Source organism: Penicillium diatomitis, assembly GCF_028827545.1.
Source record: "Penicillium diatomitis strain IBT 30728 chromosome Unknown utg000005l_segment0_segment0, whole genome shotgun sequence".
Classification (NCBI taxonomy): domain Eukaryota; kingdom Fungi; phylum Ascomycota; class Eurotiomycetes; order Eurotiales; family Aspergillaceae; genus Penicillium; species Penicillium diatomitis.
Genome location: NW_026623177.1, coordinates 3423513 through 3445056, shown reverse-complemented (window position 1 = coordinate 3445056; position 21544 = coordinate 3423513). Strand labels below are relative to the sequence as shown.

Here is a 21544-nt window from a genome sequence, read left to right as displayed (position 1 = left end):
AGAATGACTCGATGGACTTGAATTACTGGGTGGGAAAGTCCGTGTTGGGAGACTCCCGACACTGGCATCTCTCTCTCTCTCTCTTTCTCTCTCTCTCTCTCTCTCTCTCTCTCTCTCTCTCTCTCTCTCTGGTATTAGTGTTCTTTGTAAAAGTGATGGAAGTTGCAGCTTGAGGAGAATGGTGAAATTATGCAAGACGGCTCGACGAACTGACGGCGGGGGAGGGAGTGATCAAGGAACTTTCCATTTGTGAGACTGGATAACTTGAGACTAAAACTTGATTACAGGAGAGTGTCGCATGAAAGGATATCCAACCATGTGCGTGCACTGTGCCGTGTCATATCAAGCAGAATAAGAATTGGGGGTACAGTCGAGTCCATCATCGATAATCATAATATTCACGCTTGCTGGCTTATTTATAATACATCAAATAGCATCGTGGCTTCACAACCTCCCAAGATAACAGAAAAGAGTAGGACAGAAGAACCCAAATGCAACGCCAACGACAATTATTAAGAAACGAACAAACGGCAGTCTTCCTTCATAGTGCGCTCGACTAAACTCAACGGACATGTCAAGTAAATGATCAAATATCATCCAGACAATTTCCCACCCAGATCCAATTGATGACCCTTTTATAGTTCACCACCATGACGGGGATGACCATCAAGCGGTGTCTTGCCCTCCATGAACCCACCGGCCTTGATTCTCAGCCCGAAATTGATCAACACCACGGTCACCAGGCCGACGCTCACAACGGTAGGACCCCACTTCTCATAGTACACGCGTTTGACATCCCGACGCTTGCGAATCTTGTCCACACGCCAGATGTAGAGCATGAGAGAGTAGATCAAGGCACCGGCGGCCAACATGGTGAATGCCCATGAACTGATCAGTGACACGGTGTCGACGCCAAAGTTAAGCAGGGTGGCGGCGATACCGCCGAGAAGGATCGAGAATTCGAGCCAAGACAGGAACGTGCGCTCAGCGGCAAAGTAAACCTTGGGCTCAACGCGAACAGGGACGAAGATTTCTGTTTTGAAAATAGGTCAGTCAGAGGAAATGCATGGCAATTATAATCAATTTAGAAAGGTGGACAAGGACCCACTCTTGCCAGGTGGCGCTTGGAATCTTTGCAACCGACGCTGCGTTCCAAGCACCTGAATGCCTCGCGCTTCCTGCGGCGGCATGTCTGTGGCCCGAGGTCGTGGAACCAAGGCCCACAGGCCCTGCACAACAGCGCGTCCAGTCTTGCGCGCATAGTGCTTGACTAGTTGCTCGGCATAATACCTTCCACCGATGCGGCGAGCTTCCTCCAGCTCTTCCGTATCCACAGTGTCGTATTCGTCGTCCGAGTCGTACAGCGGGTAATCGTCGTCACCGGGAAGTGGACGTGCCGCGATACGTTCCTCGATATCCAACTCATTGCCGTTGGTCTCAGTGAACAGGTACCGGTCATCGACACCTTCTCGCGATCCATTGAGAGTCGGGGTCTCGGTTGACTGCGGGGTCTCGTCATCGTCGGAATCTTCGTCCATGGGAGAAAGTGCCGTGGGACGATGAATGCCGTAGCGGCGGGTGGGAGCCTTGCGGATATCTGTGTCCATCTGCGGATACCAGAAGGGCAAAAGGTTGATGCGAGTTGGGAAGAGGGTCGCAGTGCCGTGGATGAATTTACTGAATTTGGGCACTGCTTCAACTAGATGTGACGCGGTGAGGTCACGAATCCACTGAGGGGGTTCCTGGCCCGCCTGAGTCTGCAACTTGACCTCCAGCACGGCGTACGGGAAACGGTCGATGTCTTCGGGAGGAAGCTGCGAGAAGGGCCAATCGACACCGATGTCCATGCGACGCCAATTGGAGCCGGCACGACGGCGGCCATCCAGGTTGTCCTCACGAATCATAGTCAGCTCGGTATCGAGAGAAATACGCACACGAGCATCACCCGGCAATTGGAAGGCGGTTCGGTGGTAGAAGGTTCGAGTCACCGGGACAAGACGGCGCGTAATCACTCGGTATTGAACCTCGCGGGCCAGCTGTTCCAAATCATTGATCTCGGCGGCACTCTTCTTGCCTTCCTTGCGCATCTTGTCAAAGACCTGCTCGACGGTCATGCGGCCATCCAAGAAGGCATTGACATTCTTCTCCTTGAGGGAAAAGCGCGCCTTGACGGACTTTTCACCCGTCCAATCCTCACGGTGAGTCTTACGCTCGACGAAGATCTGATCGCTCTCCATGCCACCATACCAACGCAGACGGATGGCCTCGGCACCCTCGGTCTTCTTGAGACGGCCCTGGTACAGCTCCCATGTTTCCGGGTTATCGTAGTAGATGGAAGAGATGGCGGTATCCTTCTCCTCGAATTCTTTGCTGGCGTTGAACACCAGGACGGGCAGATGCTTGAGAATGACGAGCTTCAACTCGGTGATATTGTCTCGGTGCACCCAGTATTTGGTGGTCTGGCGCACAAAGTTCTGTTGGGTTCCGCCGGCGGATGAATCACCCTTGACCGGATTGCCCTTGGTACGAACCAGATCGTAGAGTTTGGACAGCTTCACCACAAAAGCGTCGTAGTTGTCCTTGAAGAACGGCTTGGCGTTGAGTCGGGCGGCAAAGACGGGCTTGAGATACCACTTGGTCTCTTTCTGTGGCAATAATGGATTAGCTTTACGGTCGTAGTCCTTACGGCGAGAGTTCATGCAGGTCGAGGGGTTGGCTCTCCACGAAAAACCATCAGACGAAAGAACATTCACATACGTCATGCTTCTTGATAATCTTCTGGAACCCGGTGTAATTCAATTGCGTAAACTTGGCCAGATCGTGTACGTCGGCGATGATGTCCGAGAGAACCTGCTCCAATTCGAAAAAGTCCTCGTCGGTGGGGACGGGCCTTGAGGAGCGACCGTTCTGATGACGATTGTTGGTGCTGTCCTCTAGACGCGAGACCACGTCTGTCACCTCGGCCTCACTGGCCTTGATGCGCTCGACGATTTCCTCGGACTTGCGCTTCTGGAAGAGGAAGACCTTCTCCAGCTCAGACTCGAGCAGCGTCACGAATTGAGTCTCGTCATCCTCGGTCCACTCCTTGCGGGCCGGCTTGGTATTGTCGGGAGTCGGCTGTGTGACAAAGTCGGTCTTGAGGGCTTTCTTCAGATCATCGTATGCGATATAATAAGGATGGTATTCCTTGATCATGGAGGATCGGAGATGCTCGCCGAACCTGCAATTGAAGCAAGTTAGTGAGTAATGCGACCACAAAGACAGTAATGAGAGCGTACGGCGCCGCGCACGGCGGACAATACAGCTATATGGGAGGATGTTGTCGTTGTTGTGGTTGTGGTTGTTGCCGGCGGCACCGTAAGGGAGCTCATTCACGGCAAGGCCAATTGCACCGCAGTGGCTGGGCAATGATGGAATCGGCAGAGAGTCGCGGGGTGCATCATCGCGCCATTGATGAGAGGAGACAGAGCAGACGACTAGGGTCGGGGAGAAGGGCAACGTACCTCATGTTGGGCAAATGGTCAGACAACGGATGACTAGACAGTAGACACGGTTTAGACAAGCATCACAGGAAAAAGAGAGAGAGAGAGAGAGAGAGAGAGAGAATTTGGCGGCGCCCGTTGCAGACCGTCATGAGAGCGTCTGCGAGGACCTCTTGTCTCTTTTTCTGTCCAGTCTCTATCGGGCCGTTAACGGTTAGCCTGGGCCCTGGGGCGGGGAGGTCTCGTCCCGGTCCACTTGGCGTTCCAGAGCTACAGAGGCACCAACGTCAGGCTGAGCTTTCTCACTGTCTTACCTCAGAGGCTCAGCGTCTCCGAGGGGGTTTGTTCCATTGCTGGGTTGTCCCGCTTGTATTGAGGTACGCGAGAGGTACGACAGGTGTACTTGTGCTCTTGGGTCTCGGTCGGCCTCCCGAGGCTACGATGCTCCACTCGGAAGAGTCCCTTGACCGTGCAGGCAGTGAGGAACTCAAGATATTGCGTACATACGAGTAGTACAGGAGTACTACAGTACTCTTAATGTAGATATCTGTGCATTACATACCACTGCATTCTTTTGCCTTTTCATTACCCTCAGATCACTACCCCATCTGATAAACTGTGATTCCGGTGACATTGCCGTACTGAAATTGCTGATAGATATCGAGATATGAGATCACTTCTGAAGTTTCAACAACTACTAGCCCATTCTCATATTCTAGAGCCATTGGGAAGGTATATACTGTTACCTGCTGTTCCCATCGAGGAAGTTAGTCGGTATCTAATGTACTACCACTGAGTGTATGTGAGTCGTGACGATGAATAACTGTATAGAAAGTACCAGTAGTTCCAACTTCCCAGTTACCGTGCCGTGGTACCACCTAAAACCGGTCTCGACGTCAAGATCACGGTTATTCCACTTCTGAACTCCATCCTGGATATCCTCTGCAGTCTGCAGTCTGCACGCCTCAGCCGCGTGGTACAGTTGTAATGAAACCAGACCAGACACCAAAGATGAAAAGAAAAAAAAACAATATCCACCAGCCGCCGTAGAGCCTGGCTGTTCGATACGAGCTCCGAGAAGCTCCAGTTATGCATATGCAGAGTTGATTGGCAGGGATCGCTCTGATCCGCTGCAATGGGTGATGACTCAGCATTGTGCATGTGGGAGTCAAGTGACCATTCAGCGTCACGGGATCTGCACGTGCTGGCTCTGGACATGAGATGGACGAATCCCAAGAGGCTTCTCGAGCAAACCCAGAGAAAGCCGGCTAACAACTGAATAGTCTGTTGCTCCGTCTCGGCTACCGAACTAATGCACGCTAGTTTGCTCGAAATCCATATCCATCCATCAAACCACCAAACCAGCGACCGGAATTTCCGCTAGAGACGCCCTGCGGCCCATAGTGTTGAGTGTGACTGTGCGTAGCACCCACTACGTATGGACTCATGGAGTATCATGGTTCCTCGAGACCTCGACTACTACTGCCGATCAGAACGTATTGATTATAACCGCCCGCCATCGCCCGCGACGAGAGCGTCGGCAGAAAAGTCGAAATTTGCCGACTTGACATCATCGGCAGATGTTGCGATTCCGTGGCGCAGTGTATTGTGGACGCAAGCTCAGTCCATATTACCTACACTACAGGGCTCGTCCGTCATGACTGGACACCCAAGATATCTGGCTGCTGCTCTTGGTAGCTATGAGGGCACATCTATCGAGATGATTGATAGCGGCAGACCATCATTATCTAGAGACTAGTGAATCTCCACTGTCACGTACAGGCACTTCTGCGGAATGGTCACCAGACTTCCAGGCCATGCCTGATTCAGAACATTATTTGCCTTGATCATCGAGAGGTGAACCAGCCTGAAGGTGAACATGATTGTAAACCCCCTGCAGCGGCGTAATCAACCGATGAATCTTGGAGAAGATAACACTTTCCAAAATCATGTGCCGTACGATGGCAACACACGATTCAGTAGTGCAACCGCATCCATCATGGTGCAGACGGCCACGGCCACCCCTACACCGTCTTCAGACTCTTCGGTAGGATGAGTTCTTCTCTTATGGCGCATGTACCAAGCTCATCCTGCTCCATAGCTGTTGGCTTCGCTTGGCCCCGGGCGGAGCCTTGGCCGCGGCAATAAGTGGACACTTGGCAGTGGGCACGTCCCGACGGCAATTCGAGCTCGCATCGTGGAAAGGACCGTTCCACATAGGCCTCGCATTCGGCCGGGTCACCTGATTCGGTGTAGACGCGTGAAGATGCGCATGGCGATCTCCGAGGCAAGTGTCAATCTGTAGCCAGTGGGATGATTTCGCAAATCTTGTTCATAAGTTTGTCCTCTGGGTCATGAAAGTTCTACTAAGCCATGCGCCTGAGGCGGCGCAGACTGCACCATATGTTGCACTATAGAACTAGAGACAAGAGAGCGCCGTCTCTACTTGCTACTGAGTATTACCACAGTCTGGCAGGCTGTAAACACTGGACCAATTGGCATGGTCACAGTGACACACCTTCAAATGAAGCCGTCAAGACCTGCTCCCATCGTGGAGAATCCTGGATGTTTGAGGCAGCCAGACTCATTCTCGGTCGACATCAACAATTCCTTCCTTGTGATTGTCAGCGCGTAACCTCCAGCCTTCACCTTGCGATTCCATGCAGTGTTTTGTACTTTCCACATTGCCTACTACCTTACTCACTCTGCTACCCAATGAGTACCTCGGTATCGACTCATGACTCGTTGGCAGATATCACACAGCATACCAGCAATACACCAGTGACCAGGCAACCACCAATTCGAATATCAATGTCTAATATGCATATTTGTAACCGCCACCCGCCAACCTCATCCACTCTCATTTCCACTCTAACCAAATCGAATCCCTTTAAAGTCCAGACTGGACACGAGTCCTCGGCTGAGTGTTGACATAGCTTTCCATATTTTCCGCCTCGTCTAAAACTGACTCGCGAAAACTCGCGCTGCCGGGGGGAGGGGGTCCGGGTCCACTTTACCTCAGACTAAAATCAACCAAACACACCTTTTTGGGGCATAGACCCAAGGCCCAGTTTCATACTCATCGACGCTGTTTAGCTGGACGGGACGATGCTGCCTGTGCAGATCACGGCACTACTACTACTGCAGTAGCTTCCAGAGTTGGCAGGCAGTGGCCGATTCTAGTCACACGCGTCAAAGTCGCAATAGAGAATGATGGGGACTTCCAGCAGATGTCTGAATACACACGAGCTGTGTGACAAGGGGGACCACCAGTCCCAAAAGAACGGGGGCAATTTCGACCTTTCAAGTAGCCTCAAGTGAGTCGGTAGGAGGTCAGAAGCCTCGGACAACAATAAACACTCCCAAGTCAGGGAGCTCGTCGACGATAGAGCCTCCTTTCGAACAGTACATCCAGTCCGGCCGCATGAGTAGAGGGAAAGAAACATATTCGAATTCCATGACCCGATGCGACTACAGGAGTGGGCTTCCATGCAGTACGTTCCATGCTCCGGCCAAACTCAATTCGGCAGAGATCGCCGATCATGGTAGCCTGATGCGGAAGGTTGGCACGCGACTGAGGGCTGCGCCGAAACACACGATAATGACTTACTTTATCTGATCGACGTGATCTGTAGCTTCGCAGTCATCGAGAGCGAGGTTATCAGCAATCGAGAAAGGAAGGGGAAAATTGTGTAACTGGGCTTGTTTCCTACGTGTGATCCCTGTAGATGTGTAAAGGATAATATGATTATATTACGAGACCAACGCCGTCGCCAATTAGCGTAGAGGAACAAATTCCCAACAGAAGACCACCCCCAGAACCTATACTGGTTGCTTTGACATGCAGCCCCGACGATCATCACATCGTATGAGAAAGATTGTACGACAAGGAAAGGGTTCCATCAACAGCTGGGCGCGGAAAGCTCCCACGACAGTGAGCAGTGATACCCAAAGCCACATCAGCTTCCCTTCATAATAAAGTAGCTATCATTCACTTTCACATCTTAACCAAGAACCAAGACCTCTCAAGCAAGACCAGTTGCAGAGCGGCGAATGCTGCGACGAGCGCCCTCACCAGACACGTGAACCGCACCCTCGGCTTCCAGCGAGCGTACAGCGTCGGAGAATTGATGATGATCCAACGCAATGTCGCTGGACTCGCTCATGTCGCGGAAGAGATCACTCCAACGCACAGCGGTGCCGGCCACACCCCCGCGATCGTCGAGCCGTGCCAGCACAGCCCGCTTGAGGTCCTCTCGCAGTCGTCGCTCGCTAGCACTTGTGCCCTCGGTCAACAAGCCCATATCGATCAAGCCAGTGCGCGAGTCGGTAGCCGCCTGCTTGATGGCCGAACGGATCAGACGTACCGCCTCCTCAACATCAGCGACAGTCACTTCAGGCGAGAGGCGCATACGCGCGTGCGCTTCGGAGAGACGAATCATAGACTCCAACTGACGAGTGGTGGCAGTGATACGACGCTCCGACGCACGGATGTCATCGCCAAGCTGGCGCATAGCCACGTAAGCATCCGATAGCGCTGCACCCGCTTCGGGTGTGAGGACAGGATGGATACGGGTCTTCGCGTAGGTGATGTACGCGGTGAGGAACTCGATCGGCTGCAAATCAAAGAAAGAAAGTAATTAGTGGGTTGAAGCTCAAATTCAGGTGTTGGGACAAGCTATGACAACTTACCAGCACCTCTTCCAAGGCGGCGTTCTCTGGGGTATCTTCCAGATACATGCCAACCAAGTGCTTGGCCAGACGGCGATCTTCATTTTCGTCCACACGATCCAGAACTAGATACACCAGGTCGAAACGGGACAGCAAAGTCGGAGGCAGGTCGATGTTTTGCGGTACAGGCAACTTGGGATTGTAGCGACTACCAATGGGATTGGCGGATGCCAAAATGGAAGTTCGGGCGTTGAGAGTGGTGATGATGCCAGCCTTTGCGATGGACACAGTCTGCTGCTCCATGACTTCGTGAAGAACAGACCGAGTCGCTTCGTTCATCTTGTCAAACTCATCGATGCAGCAAGTGCCTCCATCGGACAAGACCAGAGCACCAGATTCCAAAACCATCTGCTTCGTTTCCGGGTCCCGGGTGACGTAGGCCGTCAAACCAACGGCTGAGGAACCTTTGCCGCTGGTGTAGACACCACGAGGCGCAATTTTGTGCACATAGCGGAGAAGCTGAGACTTGGCCGTCGAGGGGTCACCACAAAGCAGGATGTTGATATCACCACGGTATCGCGGGTTGCCACCTTTTTGGAATGTTTTGTTGGTTCCACCGAACATTTGCAAGAGAATACCTTTCTTCACATCGTCGGCCTCGTAGATGCTAGGCGCCAATGATCGAGACAGCAACTCGTAAATATCGGGCCGTGATGCAGTGCGTCGAATCTTCTCCTCCTCCTCAGCTGAAATCTTGCGAGCCTGGTCAGCCTCAGCAGCCTGCTCGGACATTTCTTGCTCAATGGTGGACACGTCAATGCCCATCTTCTTTCGGTCGACTTTCTGAATATGCAAAACATCGATATAGGTCTTGAAAAGTGACTTCTGTGATCGCTGGCGAGCGCTGACACGCATTGGATTACAGCGAAAGATACCGGTCACCTCGACACGATCACCAGCCTTGCACACATCAACCAATTCGTCATAGACGCAAAGCGAGACTGAGTGCGGCGTCTGGCCATCTGGAACATTGTCTGGGGTCTCTTGGAGTTTGATGACTTGCTTGTCGGAAAAGCTGCAGCGATTATGGATCAGCTGCATGGAGTTCTTGGACTTGCATGAATCACGAAGACAAACAGTGGGTTCGGCAATTCGACCACGGTCAATCTCCACAGTCACTCCATAACTGCATACGCTGCAGCGGAAGAAAGCTACAAAGTGGATCAGTACGTGCTCGGCCAACATCATGCCAAAGTATTGGGCCGACAAGTGATGTGTGACATACCATCTTTCATATCTGGAATGACAGGAGTTGTTCGGATGACGAGACCCTTGATACTGACAAGCTTATCCATGTCTGCAAGAAGTTAGTCTGCGCTGAACTCGAACAGCGAACAAATATTCTCTTATCACTCACCAGCTGGATCCAAATCTCTCATGTTGATGGTTTGATCCAAACCGAACGGCAAGACCTTATAGTTGACACTTTCAACTTCTTGAACAAGATCGGGCACATCGGCGGTTGGACCAACACCGTCTGATGTAAGAATAGACTGGCCGTGGCGATCTCGCGACTGGCCACCTCGCTGCATGTCTGACCGCAATGCATCCATTTCCTTTAACGCCAGGTCCACCATCACGTCCTTCACAGCTTGGTCCATCAGGGGCACAATCTCTTGCGGGTAAGCGAGCAGCTGATGCCAGAGCTTCTGTGTAAGAGGATAGGCCTTCAAATTCTTGCAATCAAGATTGAAAGTCGTCAGGCCTAGTCGCCGCATATCGTTCATCATTGTAATGTATTCCCTCTTCTCTGCCGCTTCGCCCATAATGCGGACCTCGCTTTCGGATGCTCCCTCGGCCCAGAGACGGTATTTGGTCGCAAAGTTGTACAGGAAATTTTTGAAAGCAGACATGGAATCGTGAATGGAGACATTGGTACCCCAAATCACACGGGTAGAGTTTCCAGCCATGGCCTCGGCCTCGGAGGTACCAGGATTGATGTTGGAGAAGGTTGCATCGGATCGTGGAGCATTATCACCGGCAGGCATGCCATTGGGCCCGACGAACAGGCGGTTACGACGAGTGGGAGTTGAATTCAAACCACTGGAGTGCAAATCACTTCGCCGAGGCCCGCGGCGGCCACCGCTAGGTGAAACGAACAGTCTACTGCTGGTGCTGAGGGCATCAGAACGGATATCGGAACGAATTTCGGATCGTCCCAGACCGCGAGCTGGACTGGAGCTTGCGATATAGCTGATGGGAGATGAGTCTTTACAGTGTCAGCATTAAGTGCGCCCTTCGATCAATGAATTACAGTGCAGCAGTGAGGAAGACAAAACATTGAGGGTTTCGCTAGCATACCTCTGATTCCCGGATTGGCTCGCGGTGTTCGGTCCCCATCATCAACCTGTGAGCTCATGTCACCCATTCGAATATCTGGCGTCGCTGCGCTTTGATGCCGCACAGGCGAGGATGATTGATATGCTGCAGGCGACGACGACGGGACATTGCGCTCAGCAGCCAGCGCCTGCGCCGCACGAGGCGTATGTTCTCGCATTGTGGGACTGCTAGGGGGTTCTCGGGACGACCTCAACGGTATCGATGACTGATTAGATGCGCGCGTCCTCCGCGCTGTCGGCGACGACATGACGAAGATGTTCTTTGCTGGGAACGAAAAGTTATTTCGTGGAAAGTGGGTTTGAAGGGGACCGTCACAGTGGAGGGAGGGGGTAAAGACTGCTAGGCGGAGTTTCGGGACTTTGGTGAACGGGGTGGTAAAAGCTCGGTTTTTTCCAAGTGGGACGCGTGCAGCGGGACGTGACAGCGCGTTAAGTGGTTCCTGATCGTTCTCGACGCGTTGCTACGGCAAAGGTCATGTGACGTTGAATTGATAGCAAAGCCACTATCACGTGACGTTGAGGCGGTACGGTGTGTCAGAGCCGGTCCCACCGCCACGTTGAATGGAGAGAACCCCTTGGGATCCATTGCCTTCCTAATGTGGACTAGCCGTGGCGCTGTTCTTCCCCTTTTTTATCCACCTTGGTTTTCTTGGTTGTCAAAGCGCAACTGCCTGGGTAGAGTAGCGTCGTGCGAAAGAAAGATTGGTATGACATCTATACATTGGGTTATGAGTCGAGCTCAACGTCGGAGACAGTACAGCCATACTGGAGGTAGGGTCTCGCTCATCAAGTTGCTCAGTCTATGTCTTTCCTCGGTCTCTGTTGCCGTTGAGTACATGCATTCTCCTCTTTAGCCGCTCGGGTTCTGCTTTGGCTGTTTCACCAGACGCCTGATGTCATCCTCATATCGATCGGCAAGTCCACACGTCCTCCAATCATTCCCTTTCCAAGCAACTTCGCGGGGAAGCTTCAAGGCGCTGGGCGTCAATTTGTGCACCAGCCACTGTTGTCATTGTGCACCTGTGCTGAGTTGACAAGCGCGACACTCATTCGCATAAGGCGCTGACTTTGAAGGATCCAAATTTCCCGACCGGTCTCCACGCTGGTCTTTGAGCGGAGACACCAAGAAAGTCGTGGTGCCGATCTTCTTTGTTGCTCAGTTTCCGTCTCAACATTTGCTTTCCTCTTCAATCCTCACGTGTGCGAGTTCTGTCCAACTTCTAGTCCTCGGGCCGCTATCTACGGATCGGGTGTCTGCCAAACTCTGCCCCAGTGCCTACACAGCCTCGGAGACTTGTCTGTTCACTTCCAGCTGCTGTCAAACCGTCGAGTGGGTGCTCAGCGAAGCGCTGGTCCGCCCAGCACTGGTGTCCCATCCCGGCCCTCGCAGTATTCAACTTTTAATTTGACCGCGCAAGAGGAAGCTCGCTTGCCATGTCTTCCAACAGCAATAGCCTGGGAGATGCGTTGAGCAATGCGGGCGGTAATGGCAAGTTGGACCATGGTGTCTCGCTCAAGACTTTCTTGGCCTCGCTGGCGACGGCTACGGTTGTTTTTGCCGTCGAACTTCTGCTGTTTATGCTCCTCAAGAGCAAATTGACACGAATCTAGTAGGTTTCGAACACAACTAGCTAGGAGGAGGTGCACCGCGACTGCAAAGCGCAAGCTAATAGATGCAGCCAACCCCGAACATACTTAGTCCCGGACCGCGAACGCACTGAGCCCTCTCCGCCAGGTCTGTTTAGATGGGTCGGACCAGTATTTCGAACTTCGAGTTCGGAATTCATTCAGAAATGTGGTCTGGATGCCTATTTCTTCCTCCGCTTCCTACGAATGCTTCTGAAAATATTCATTCCCATGGGATTTTTGATCTTGCCGATCCTTCTGCCACTCAACCGTGTAGGAGGTAAGGATACCTCGTATCAGAATGGAACAAACTCCGCGACTGGAACGCCAACGGGTGATCGATGGAATGTCACCGGTCTCGATCAACTAGCGTGGGGGAATGTCAAGCCTGAACACACTAGTCGCTATTGGGCCCATTGTGTTCTGGCAGTGATCTTGATCTGCTACGTCTGCGCAATCTTCTTCGACGAACTTCGTGGCTATATTCGAATGCGCCAGGCTTACCTGACATCACCGCAACATCGACTCCGAGCGTCTGCCACAACCGTTCTTGTGACTGCAATTCCCCATAGCTGGTTGACGATTGAGGCCTTGGACCAGCTGTTTGACGTCTTCCCCGGCGGTGTACGAAACATCTGGATCAACCGCAACTTCGATGACTTGAATGAAAAGGTGAAGGAGCGCAACGATCTCGCTCTCCAGTTGGAAGCAGCTGAAACCGAATTGATCATCAAGTGCAAAAATGCGGCACTGAAAAGAGCGAAAGCCGAGGCGAAGAAGGCAGGGAAAAGCACGAAAGAGGCGAAGAATAATGAAAAGGCAGCAACTGACCAGCGAGCGACTCAAATGGCAATGGGGCCTGGTATCAGCTCTGGCGATCCCCATCAGGCTCGCACTTTGCGTGAGACATTGCATCACCATCACAACACGCAGAAGCGCGGCGAATCGGATGAGTCTCGCAGTGGCCGAGGCGTTTTTGATCCGGCGGTTGCGGTTGCGGCGGCCGATCTGGTTGGACACAGTGTTGGAAAACTGGGCAAGTCAATGGTCGGTGGACTCAAAAAGGTCGAGGCGGGTTTCGATAGCACGTTAACGCGTAATGGTGGTGGCCTTGTGGACACGCTTGATGTCGATGTGCCGTCCCGCGGACGTACACCTGGAACTCAGATTCAACCGCAGCTGCAAGAGGTGCCATTGGAACAGCGGCCTTCTACAGCGCCGTCGCAGACACGTCTTGAAGGCCAAGATGAGAGCTTATGTCGGGATGATAGACCCGTGCCTCAGAAACGGCCATCGTGGAAGGATCGCATGTCATCCCATCTCTCTATACACTCGAAGAAATCAGGTCCCGAGCCTGACGAGTTTCCTCTTACCGCACTTGAGACGCCCACTCAAGACACATTTGGTGATCGACCTGGTGGAAAAGAAACCGGCAAGAACAATGATGAATCGCGCGAAGCCCACAAGGAAGGAGACAAACTACCGGGTGAAGAATATCCAATCGCTTACAACGAGAATTTTGATCAAGAGGATTATGGAGAGCCTTTGTGGAAACAATACATCAAAGAGAAAGACCAAGCCACTCATCGGTTGCCGATCTTTGGCTGGAAATGGATGCCCTCGCTGTGGCTGATAGGCAAAAAAGTCAACACAATTGATCACTGTCGGAAGGAGTTGGCTCGCCTAAATCTCGAGATTGAGATCGATCAACAACATCCTGAAAGGTTCCCGTTGATGAATTCGGCGTTCATCCAGTTCAATCACCAGGTAGCCGCACATATGGCTTGTCAGTCTGTCGCTCACCACGTCCCGAAGCAAATGGCACCCCGGATCGTCGAAATTTCGCCGGATGACGTGATTTGGGATAACATGTCGATGAAATGGTGGGAACGCTACCTCCGCACCTTTGGCATTATTACTCTGGTTATTGGCATGGTGCTTGGATGGGCCTTCCCCGTCGCTTTCACTGGGCTTTTGTCACAATTGTCCTACCTGGAGGGCAAATTCAGCTGGCTTGCCTGGCTCGGTAACCTGCCTCAGTGGCTCATCTCAGCGATTCAGGGTATTTTGCCTGCGCTCTTCCTGGCTATTCTGGTTGCCTTGCTCCCCCTCATATTGCGATTCTTGAGCAAGACTCAAGGGCTGCATACAGGCATGGCTATCGAGCTGACCGTTCAGAATTACTACTTTGCCTTTCTATTTGTGCAGCTGTTCCTTGTTGTCACAATCGCCTCCAGTGCCTCGACCATTCTCAACAACGTAACAAATGTGACCAGCTGGCCGGAACTGCTAGCCACCAATATCCCGCGGTCTAGCAATTATTTCTTCTCGTACATGATTCTGCAAGCCATGTCTGTGAGTGCTGGTGCACTGGTGCAAATTGTTAGCCTCATCAGCTGGTTCATTCTCGCTCCAATCTTGGACTCGACTGCTAGATCCAAATGGGCTCGAACAACAAATCTCAACCAGGTGCAATGGGGCACATTCTTCCCTCTTTACACAACTCTCGCCTGTATTGGTAAGTCTCGGTGTTTTGAGCTTTCCTTGCTCTTTTCTATCATCGGGTCACAGTATCTAACTTTTGCTCAAATGACTCAGGTCTGATCTACTCTGTCGTGGCGCCTCTGATCATGGTTTTCAACATTATCACATTCAGTCTCTTCTGGTTTGTTTACCGATACAACACGTTATACGTTACGAAATTCCGCTTCGACACCGGTGGTCTGCTGTTTCCACGGGCTATCAATCAGCTATTCACGGGCTTGTACTTCATGGAAGTCTGCCTAATTGGTCTCTTCTTCCTCGTTCGAGATACCCAAGGAGCCGTTGCATGCAAGGGTCAGGCCATCGTGATGATCATCATTCTGATTCTCACTATCGGATTCCAAATTCTCCTAAACGAAGCATTTGGGCCTCTCATTCGTTATTTGCCCATCACTCTTGAGGATGATGCGGTGAAGCGTGATCAGGAGTTCCACAGGGCCCAACTCACCCGTCTCGGCCTTGCTGCGGATGATGAAGAGGAGGACGCGGATCAAAGTTTAGAGCATCGTCTCGCCAAAGGCGAGCGGGAACAACGCAGCCGGGATCATGATGCAGAGAACATTGAGTTGAGGAATCTAGAATCAGAGCGTGAGGACTGGAAGCGTCAAGATTCGGGACTTAACACCCCAACAAGATCTACAACAAAGCAATCGTCCTGGGCTGAGCGATCGCCTAATCGACGATCGAAGTTCTTCGGCATCGATTCAGCGGGTCCAAATCCGACACTAAAGGCACTTAGGGAAAGAATGGCACATGACACCGAAGCGCAAGGGCCTGCTACGAACAACAAGGGCCATGCTCTTTTCGCTGGCATCCATGATGAACTCGAGGATCTCACTCCGGATGAGCGTGACCAGCTAGTGCAACGTGCATTCCAGCATGAAGCACTGCGAGCAAAGAGACCCGTGATTTGGATTCCACGAGACGATCTCGGCATCAGTGATGACGAAGTGTATCGCACACAACGATTCAGCAAACACATCTGGATCAGTAATGAGTATCAGGCCCTTGATGGGAAAGGCCGTACCATCTTCAGTCGAAGTCCTCCGGATTTCTCGGAGGTCGATTTGATTCAATTGTAATTCTAGCGCACGATTCACGACAACACTTCTTTCCTACTTTCACATACCATAGGCTCATGCTTTCTTGATGTCAGCGCCGCTTGCTTTACCGTTTCTCAGTACCTAGAATGTGGCAAATTCCGTTCCTCATTGCAAGGTCCGAAGTCTAGGCCATTTACTCTGTTTTCATTTCCCATAGACTCTTACCTTCATCGCGTGAGAAGAGCTGAGCCAGTTTTTCCAAACCTTGATGAGATGTGTTGGTGTTGTGAAACGGTCACTACCTTGTGCACTGCCAAGTATTACTTTGAATCTCTAGAGTTGCCGAAACGTAGTGTCTGGGTTCAAGTACCCTGATCGCAGTTCCAGATTGCCGCGCAAGTATAAGACCTTCAGTATTCTGTACAGTGTGCACCCTAAGGGGGAAGGGTTCACTTGTGGAAGCGGTCCATTCATTGCTTGTCTGACTGAGGCCAAAAGAAGGGCAGTCGAGCACGACTTATCTTTGATGTTTTAATCCATGAAGCGACACAGCGGCAATCGATAATTATCGACAACCCAGTATGCCCGTCTTACACCTTCCCACTCACCCTCAAGTTTGGGTACAGGGATATCCTCCCATTCAACATCAAAACCAGCTTCAAACAAGTCCATCTCAGCGACCTTTTGATACACATCGTAGGAAATTTGACGGTCAGCGCCCATTCCGTTGAAGAATCCCCACTTGCCCTCTTGCTCAAGCAAACCGATGACTTGCTCAGAGAAAAACTCCCTAAAATCAGCGTATGACTCGGCAAAAGTATCATAGTAGATCGCGTCAAATGTGGCACCCTCTGCGACCAGACCCGGAAGAACGTCTTGCCAACGCCCTTGGTGAATAGTCACGCCGGACTTGGTATCCCACCCTTTCGCTTTCATGTCGGCCAATACGGAGGGATGAGCCTCCACGATATGATGCTCGGCGGGGGCTTGATCTTGGAAGAAGCCATCCACGATACCCATTCCGTGTCCGATGTTGAGCACTTTGAGACCGGGACGAGGAAGCAGTGCCTTGGCGGATTTGAGCATGATATCGCTTTCCCAGCGCATCATCACACCGTTGTGGTCAGAATCGAGGATGCGATCATTGTTGATTGAGAGTGATGATGAAAGATAGCCCCGATTCTCTACCTCTGGGTTCACCAGGGCATTGTCAGATGTATTGGTCTGTTCTGTCGTGACTTCCACAAGCTCGGGCGCTGAGTCGTCTTCGGCCAGCCTGTCTTCCGACGTTCGTGCTGTTCCCTTGTCTGCATCTCCCTCTCCCTCTTCCGCTTCCTCGTCATCATCGTCCGAGAGAACGTCGTACTCGTCTAGCCGGTTCATCAGCATCTCTGCGCGAACACCAGCGTCCACGATCAACTCGTACAGCTCAAACGCCCCAATGCGCCTCGCCAAGCACCCGGGTGTCTCATTCTTGTTATCGAGATCATTCCAGATAGCGCCCTCCTGTAGCAGGAATCTCACAGTCTCTGCGGCAGAATTCAACAAGCTCTTGTCCAATCTTGATGCATCAACATTCGTCGTCTCATCTTCGTCCGCCTCGCAGGCCGCAATGGCTGCGTGAAGAGGTGTATAGCCTGTCTCTGAATCTTTCACATTTGCCGCGTCGGGCAGCGATGATTCTGTGCGACAAAGACGGCGGAGTTTAGCGATATCATGTTGAGACGCAGCGAGGAGGATTTCTTGGACATCTAGGTCGACGTCGATCTCCGTCAAATGGATTTGAGGATCGTTCGTGGCAGCGTCGGTCATCTTTGCAGAATGACCTCTATAGCGAAAAGCACGTCAATGGGGGTTCTGAGATTGAAGAGTTGACTGAGTCAATATAGGACAGTTTCACCGCGTACTTTGACATATCCTCTCAAGAGCTGGAAAATCTTAAGCTGCAGAACAGGAAGCTGCGAAAGTAAAAGATGTTGATGCGAAAAAAAGTTTGGGTGGGGTCAAATTCCAGATCTTAACTCCGCTCAGCGCTAAAACGGCCCCCGCAATCGTCTTTCAAGTATACACCCGCCTAGGTGTCCGGTACAAGAGGTGTCCTTGGGTTGTCCACTTCGCTAGGATCAGAGTGGAAAGACTAAACTCTATTCTTCACGTGACTGTTCTGTACTGTTCTGTCATCCTGTATCGATGCTGTAATTGCCAAGAGACGGAACCATTTTCTGCTGCTCCTTACCGCCTACTTACTTCCCGACCAAGAACATCAATACTCATTCGAAGATTCTCTATACTTCAGCACTATTATTTATACAGGGATATTATATATCTAATTAAGGTGCTATGAAATTATCAAGGACTAAGTTTAAGAAGTAATTTTATAGGGCTGGTGATTGATTTGATTACACAGGATGGGTAGATACTAGATAGCTGACTTGGAAATTTTGAAGTGTTGAGTCGAAAAGTAGAGGCGGAATGGTATTTTTCTTTGAGGGTCAAACACCTTCGAAACGACACCCGTAATAAATACATCAATTGACCTTACTGTTTCGGTCCTAGCGAGGTACAGTAGACAACCTGGGGACACCCAGGTACATGACATGGATACGCGTGAATATATTATGCTGACGGGAAATCCATGTTATCATCCAAGGCTACCGTGCTACATGTGTACCTACCTACCTATATCACTATACAAATGAATCATTGGAGGCATATTTGAAGAGTCATTGGAGTCAGTCACATTGAGAGGTTCAAAATATATGTATTCGAGCTCTTTTTAGTAACCTACTCCTCAACAACCTGATATGAACGAATGGAAGTGTAGCAAGATACAGGTAAGCGTCCACGAGCATTTGTTTGGTCCTTGCTCATGAGGTGGAAGTCTGCCCATGAATTGATCATACATGATCGGAATTGTCCACAAGTTGAATCAAGTCAAACCCGTTCCCGAGACGCCTGCACGGAGGTAGGTGCCTTTGTCAACTATCTCGGGGCATAATCTTTAAGCTGGCTGGCTGGATTGGAAGATGTCTCGTCAAAAATGGTCGAAATACCTGCTTAATCTCTCATTGATGATGGCAACAACTCAATCAATGACCTTGGACAGAGACTTATACTTGCAAATTCAAGAGAAGAGATCGCATTGCCTGACTGCGACTAAATAAGCTATTTGTACACAATTCGCTACTCCAGCGCCCCAATTAATTCCATTTATTTGATGTCCTCATTCGGCGTGTTGACGTTCAGACCCAAGCCCTGGGAGTCCAGATACAGCTTGTTCTTGCCCCCGGCCTCCTGCAGAATCTGAGCGATCTGGCGCGCGTTCTCAATCTTCCGAAGCTCAATGTAACTCTTGCTCTTCTTGATGGCGTCACCGATCAGCTCGGCGGAGCGAGCCTCACCCTGAGCGCGAACGATAAAGGCCTGCTTCTCCTGACGAGCCTTGTCGACAACGAAGGCGGCACGTTGAGCGTCCTGCTGGGCGACCTGTTTAGCTTCGACAGCAGCGGTGAATTCGGGAGAGAAAGTCAGATGCTAGACATTCGAATAATGATCAGTACCGTGTCAAGTCCAAAAGATGACGGATAAAGCAACGCATACCGTCAGGGAAACATCATCCAGAGCAATGTTGAATCGTGCCGCACGGCGAGCCAGGTTCTCCCGGACCAGTCGGGCAACATTCTCACGCTGGGTGATCAGCTGGCTGGCGTTGAATTGCGCAACAACGCTTTTCAGGACCTCGTTCACAATCGATGGCAGCACACGCTCATCGAAATCCTGTCCCAACGTTCGGTAAATTTGTGGCAAGGCATCGACTCGTGGGCGGGACAGAACACGACATGTGATATTAACCATCTGCAAATCCTTCGTTCCGGTCAAGGAGGCAATATTGCGAGGCTTAGCGCGCACGTCGTAGACGATGGGAGTCTCGATCCAAGGAATCCGGAAGTGAGTTCCTGCAAATGTGTTTGACCGGTTAGTCCGAAGCTCCTCGGCGCGATCGGGTGGGGATGACATACCTTCGCTATAGATTTCCTTCTTCACACCACCAACACGGGAGTACTTGATGGCACGGTGACCACCATCAACTAGACAGATTATTTAGTAAGTGAGAACTTCGCTTGGTCACTAATGACTTGACGTACCGTTGAACAGCGAGTTCGAGATGGCCCAGCTGCCAACACCGAGCAGGACGAGACCAGCGAGGCCCATGCCACCGCCGCGGCCACCAGAGGGCATCCCTCCAAAACCACCCTTGCGCCTTTGCAGCATAAGCTGCAGTCGCTCCCAAGCCTCTCGTTGATTCTGAGACATATCGGAAGACTTGTATTTGAAGGTATGCAGACGGAGTGGATGCGGAAGGGAGTACGAAGAAGGTCGACTGACAGGCGGTCACACCGAATGTCCGGCAGAATCGCCGATCTTCCTGCGCGCTTCTGCGCAGCTTCGCAACAGCTTCAATCTTGAATCTACGCAACAGCGCCCCTACTATCAGCTCTCAAGGATTGCAGTCATGGCGCCCGATCGCTCAGGAAAGAGTGTGTTTCTGGGAAACATTCCCTACAGTAAGTTTCAAATTGACAGAGGCTCTTGAAATAGGCTTTGATTTGCTAACCAATCACTTAGACCTCACCGAGGAACAGGTGAAAGACATTCTCAGTACAGCTGGCACAGTCACCAAGTTTCGCCTGATGATGAACCCCGAGACTGGCAAGCCTAAGGGTTATGGATTCGCAGACTTTGCGGATGCCGATGCAGCAGCCTCGGCCGTGCGGAATTTGAATGACTATGAGATTATGGGTCGCAAGATTCGGGTGGACTGGCCTCACAACAATGAGAAGGACTCTGTGCCCGCGGACTATTCCCAACAGACACAATCGATGGAGCAAGACTCCATACCACAAATGCAGCAGATTCCCGGTGCCGCTCCGCTTCCTCCATTGCCTCCAGGCGTCGATGTCCCGCCTCACCTCGACTGCCCTAATGCGATCTCACAAACGCTCGCATCTCTTCCCCCAAATCAGCTCCTTGACGTCCTTACACAAATGAAAGCTCTCGCTGTGGCCGATCCAATCCGAGCCACGGAACTCCTCCGCCAAGCTCCTCAGCTTGCTTACGCCATATTCCAAGCTCTGCTGCTCATGAACCTGGTGGAATATCAGGTGTTGGGGTCCATCGTGGAGCAGGCGGCCCAGACACAATCTACTCCTCAAGTACCTCCCCAGGTGGCTCCTCAATACCAACAGTATGGTGTTCCGGGACAGATGGGGACACCTCCTGTGGCCGGTGGTCCATATGCTCCTCCACCGCCACCTACTCAGGCTGCCCCACCTCAGGTGCCGGGCCAGGATGAGTTGTTACAGCAGGTGCTCAGCATGCCACAGTCTGCGATTGATGCTCTTCCCCCAATGGAGCGTAGTCAAATCATGCTATTGCGCCAACAACTGATGCAGGGCGGTATGCGATGATCCCGTGTCCATCACGCGCCGGTCAAATTGGCCTTTCTCTCTGGTCTTTTGTCTTGCATAATTCATAAAGACATCGGATGATTTTCCACTCACGATGTCTTACCCGGGTTCGCGGCGTAAACGAAGGCGTACTGGTTTCAAAACATATTTCATCGGATTCCCATACAGCGTATCATAGCTATCAGAGAACTTCTACCATTGAAAAAAACCCCCATTTTCACTTCGAAGCTCGCAAGACAGACAATTTAGCTTTTTAACGTCAAGCTGTATAAGCTGTTCCACTGCACCTCTTTGTGATCCGTTATTGGATA

The 21544-nt window shown here is 51.5% G+C and overlaps 6 protein-coding genes across 6 annotated transcripts; 2 read left to right on the top strand and 4 right to left on the bottom strand.

Moving 5' to 3' along the window:
• Positions 1-635: 635 nt before the first annotated feature.
• On the bottom strand, positions 636-3508 carry vtc4 (putative vacuolar transporter chaperone (Vtc4); the record flags this gene model as incomplete). The annotated part of the gene is made up of 4 exons (XM_056935213.1): positions 636-1033; positions 1109-2645; positions 2758-3220; positions 3504-3508. The coding sequence occupies 4 exons, from the start codon at positions 3506-3508 to the stop codon at positions 636-638; spliced, it is 2403 nt and encodes an 800-aa protein (XP_056790407.1).
• Positions 3509-7507: 3999 nt separating this feature from the next.
• N7539_005610 (MCM DNA helicase complex subunit MCM4) lies at positions 7508-10710 on the bottom strand (the record flags this gene model as incomplete). The annotated part of the gene is made up of 5 exons (XM_056935212.1): positions 7508-8098; positions 8175-9364; positions 9439-9510; positions 9571-10422; positions 10515-10710. The coding sequence occupies 5 exons, from the start codon at positions 10708-10710 to the stop codon at positions 7508-7510; spliced, it is 2901 nt and encodes a 966-aa protein (XP_056790406.1).
• Positions 10711-11986: 1276 nt separating this feature from the next.
• Positions 11987-15804, top strand: N7539_005609 (putative DUF221 domain protein; the record flags this gene model as incomplete). Its single annotated transcript, XM_056935211.1, has 3 exons — positions 11987-12162; positions 12232-14696; positions 14777-15804. The coding sequence occupies 3 exons, from the start codon at positions 11987-11989 to the stop codon at positions 15802-15804; spliced, it is 3669 nt and encodes a 1222-aa protein (XP_056790405.1).
• Positions 15805-16296: 492 nt separating this feature from the next.
• On the bottom strand, positions 16297-17577 carry rmt2 (protein-arginine N5-methyltransferase; the record flags this gene model as incomplete). The annotated part of the gene is made up of 1 exon (XM_056935210.1): positions 16297-17577. One exon carries the CDS (start codon positions 17575-17577, stop codon positions 16297-16299), a length of 1281 nt encoding a protein of 426 aa, XP_056790404.1.
• Positions 17578-18975: 1398 nt separating this feature from the next.
• Positions 18976-20079, bottom strand: N7539_005607 (prohibitin subunit PHB2; the record flags this gene model as incomplete). The annotated part of the gene is made up of 4 exons (XM_056935209.1): positions 18976-19299; positions 19366-19721; positions 19785-19853; positions 19911-20079. The coding sequence occupies 4 exons, from the start codon at positions 20077-20079 to the stop codon at positions 18976-18978; spliced, it is 918 nt and encodes a 305-aa protein (XP_056790403.1).
• A 199-nt stretch (positions 20080-20278) lies between these two features.
• On the top strand, positions 20279-21233 carry N7539_005606 (putative polyadenylation factor subunit CstF64; the record flags this gene model as incomplete). The annotated part of the gene is made up of 2 exons (XM_056935208.1): positions 20279-20330; positions 20392-21233. The coding sequence occupies 2 exons, from the start codon at positions 20279-20281 to the stop codon at positions 21231-21233; spliced, it is 894 nt and encodes a 297-aa protein (XP_056790402.1).
• Positions 21234-21544: the final 311 nt, after the last annotated feature.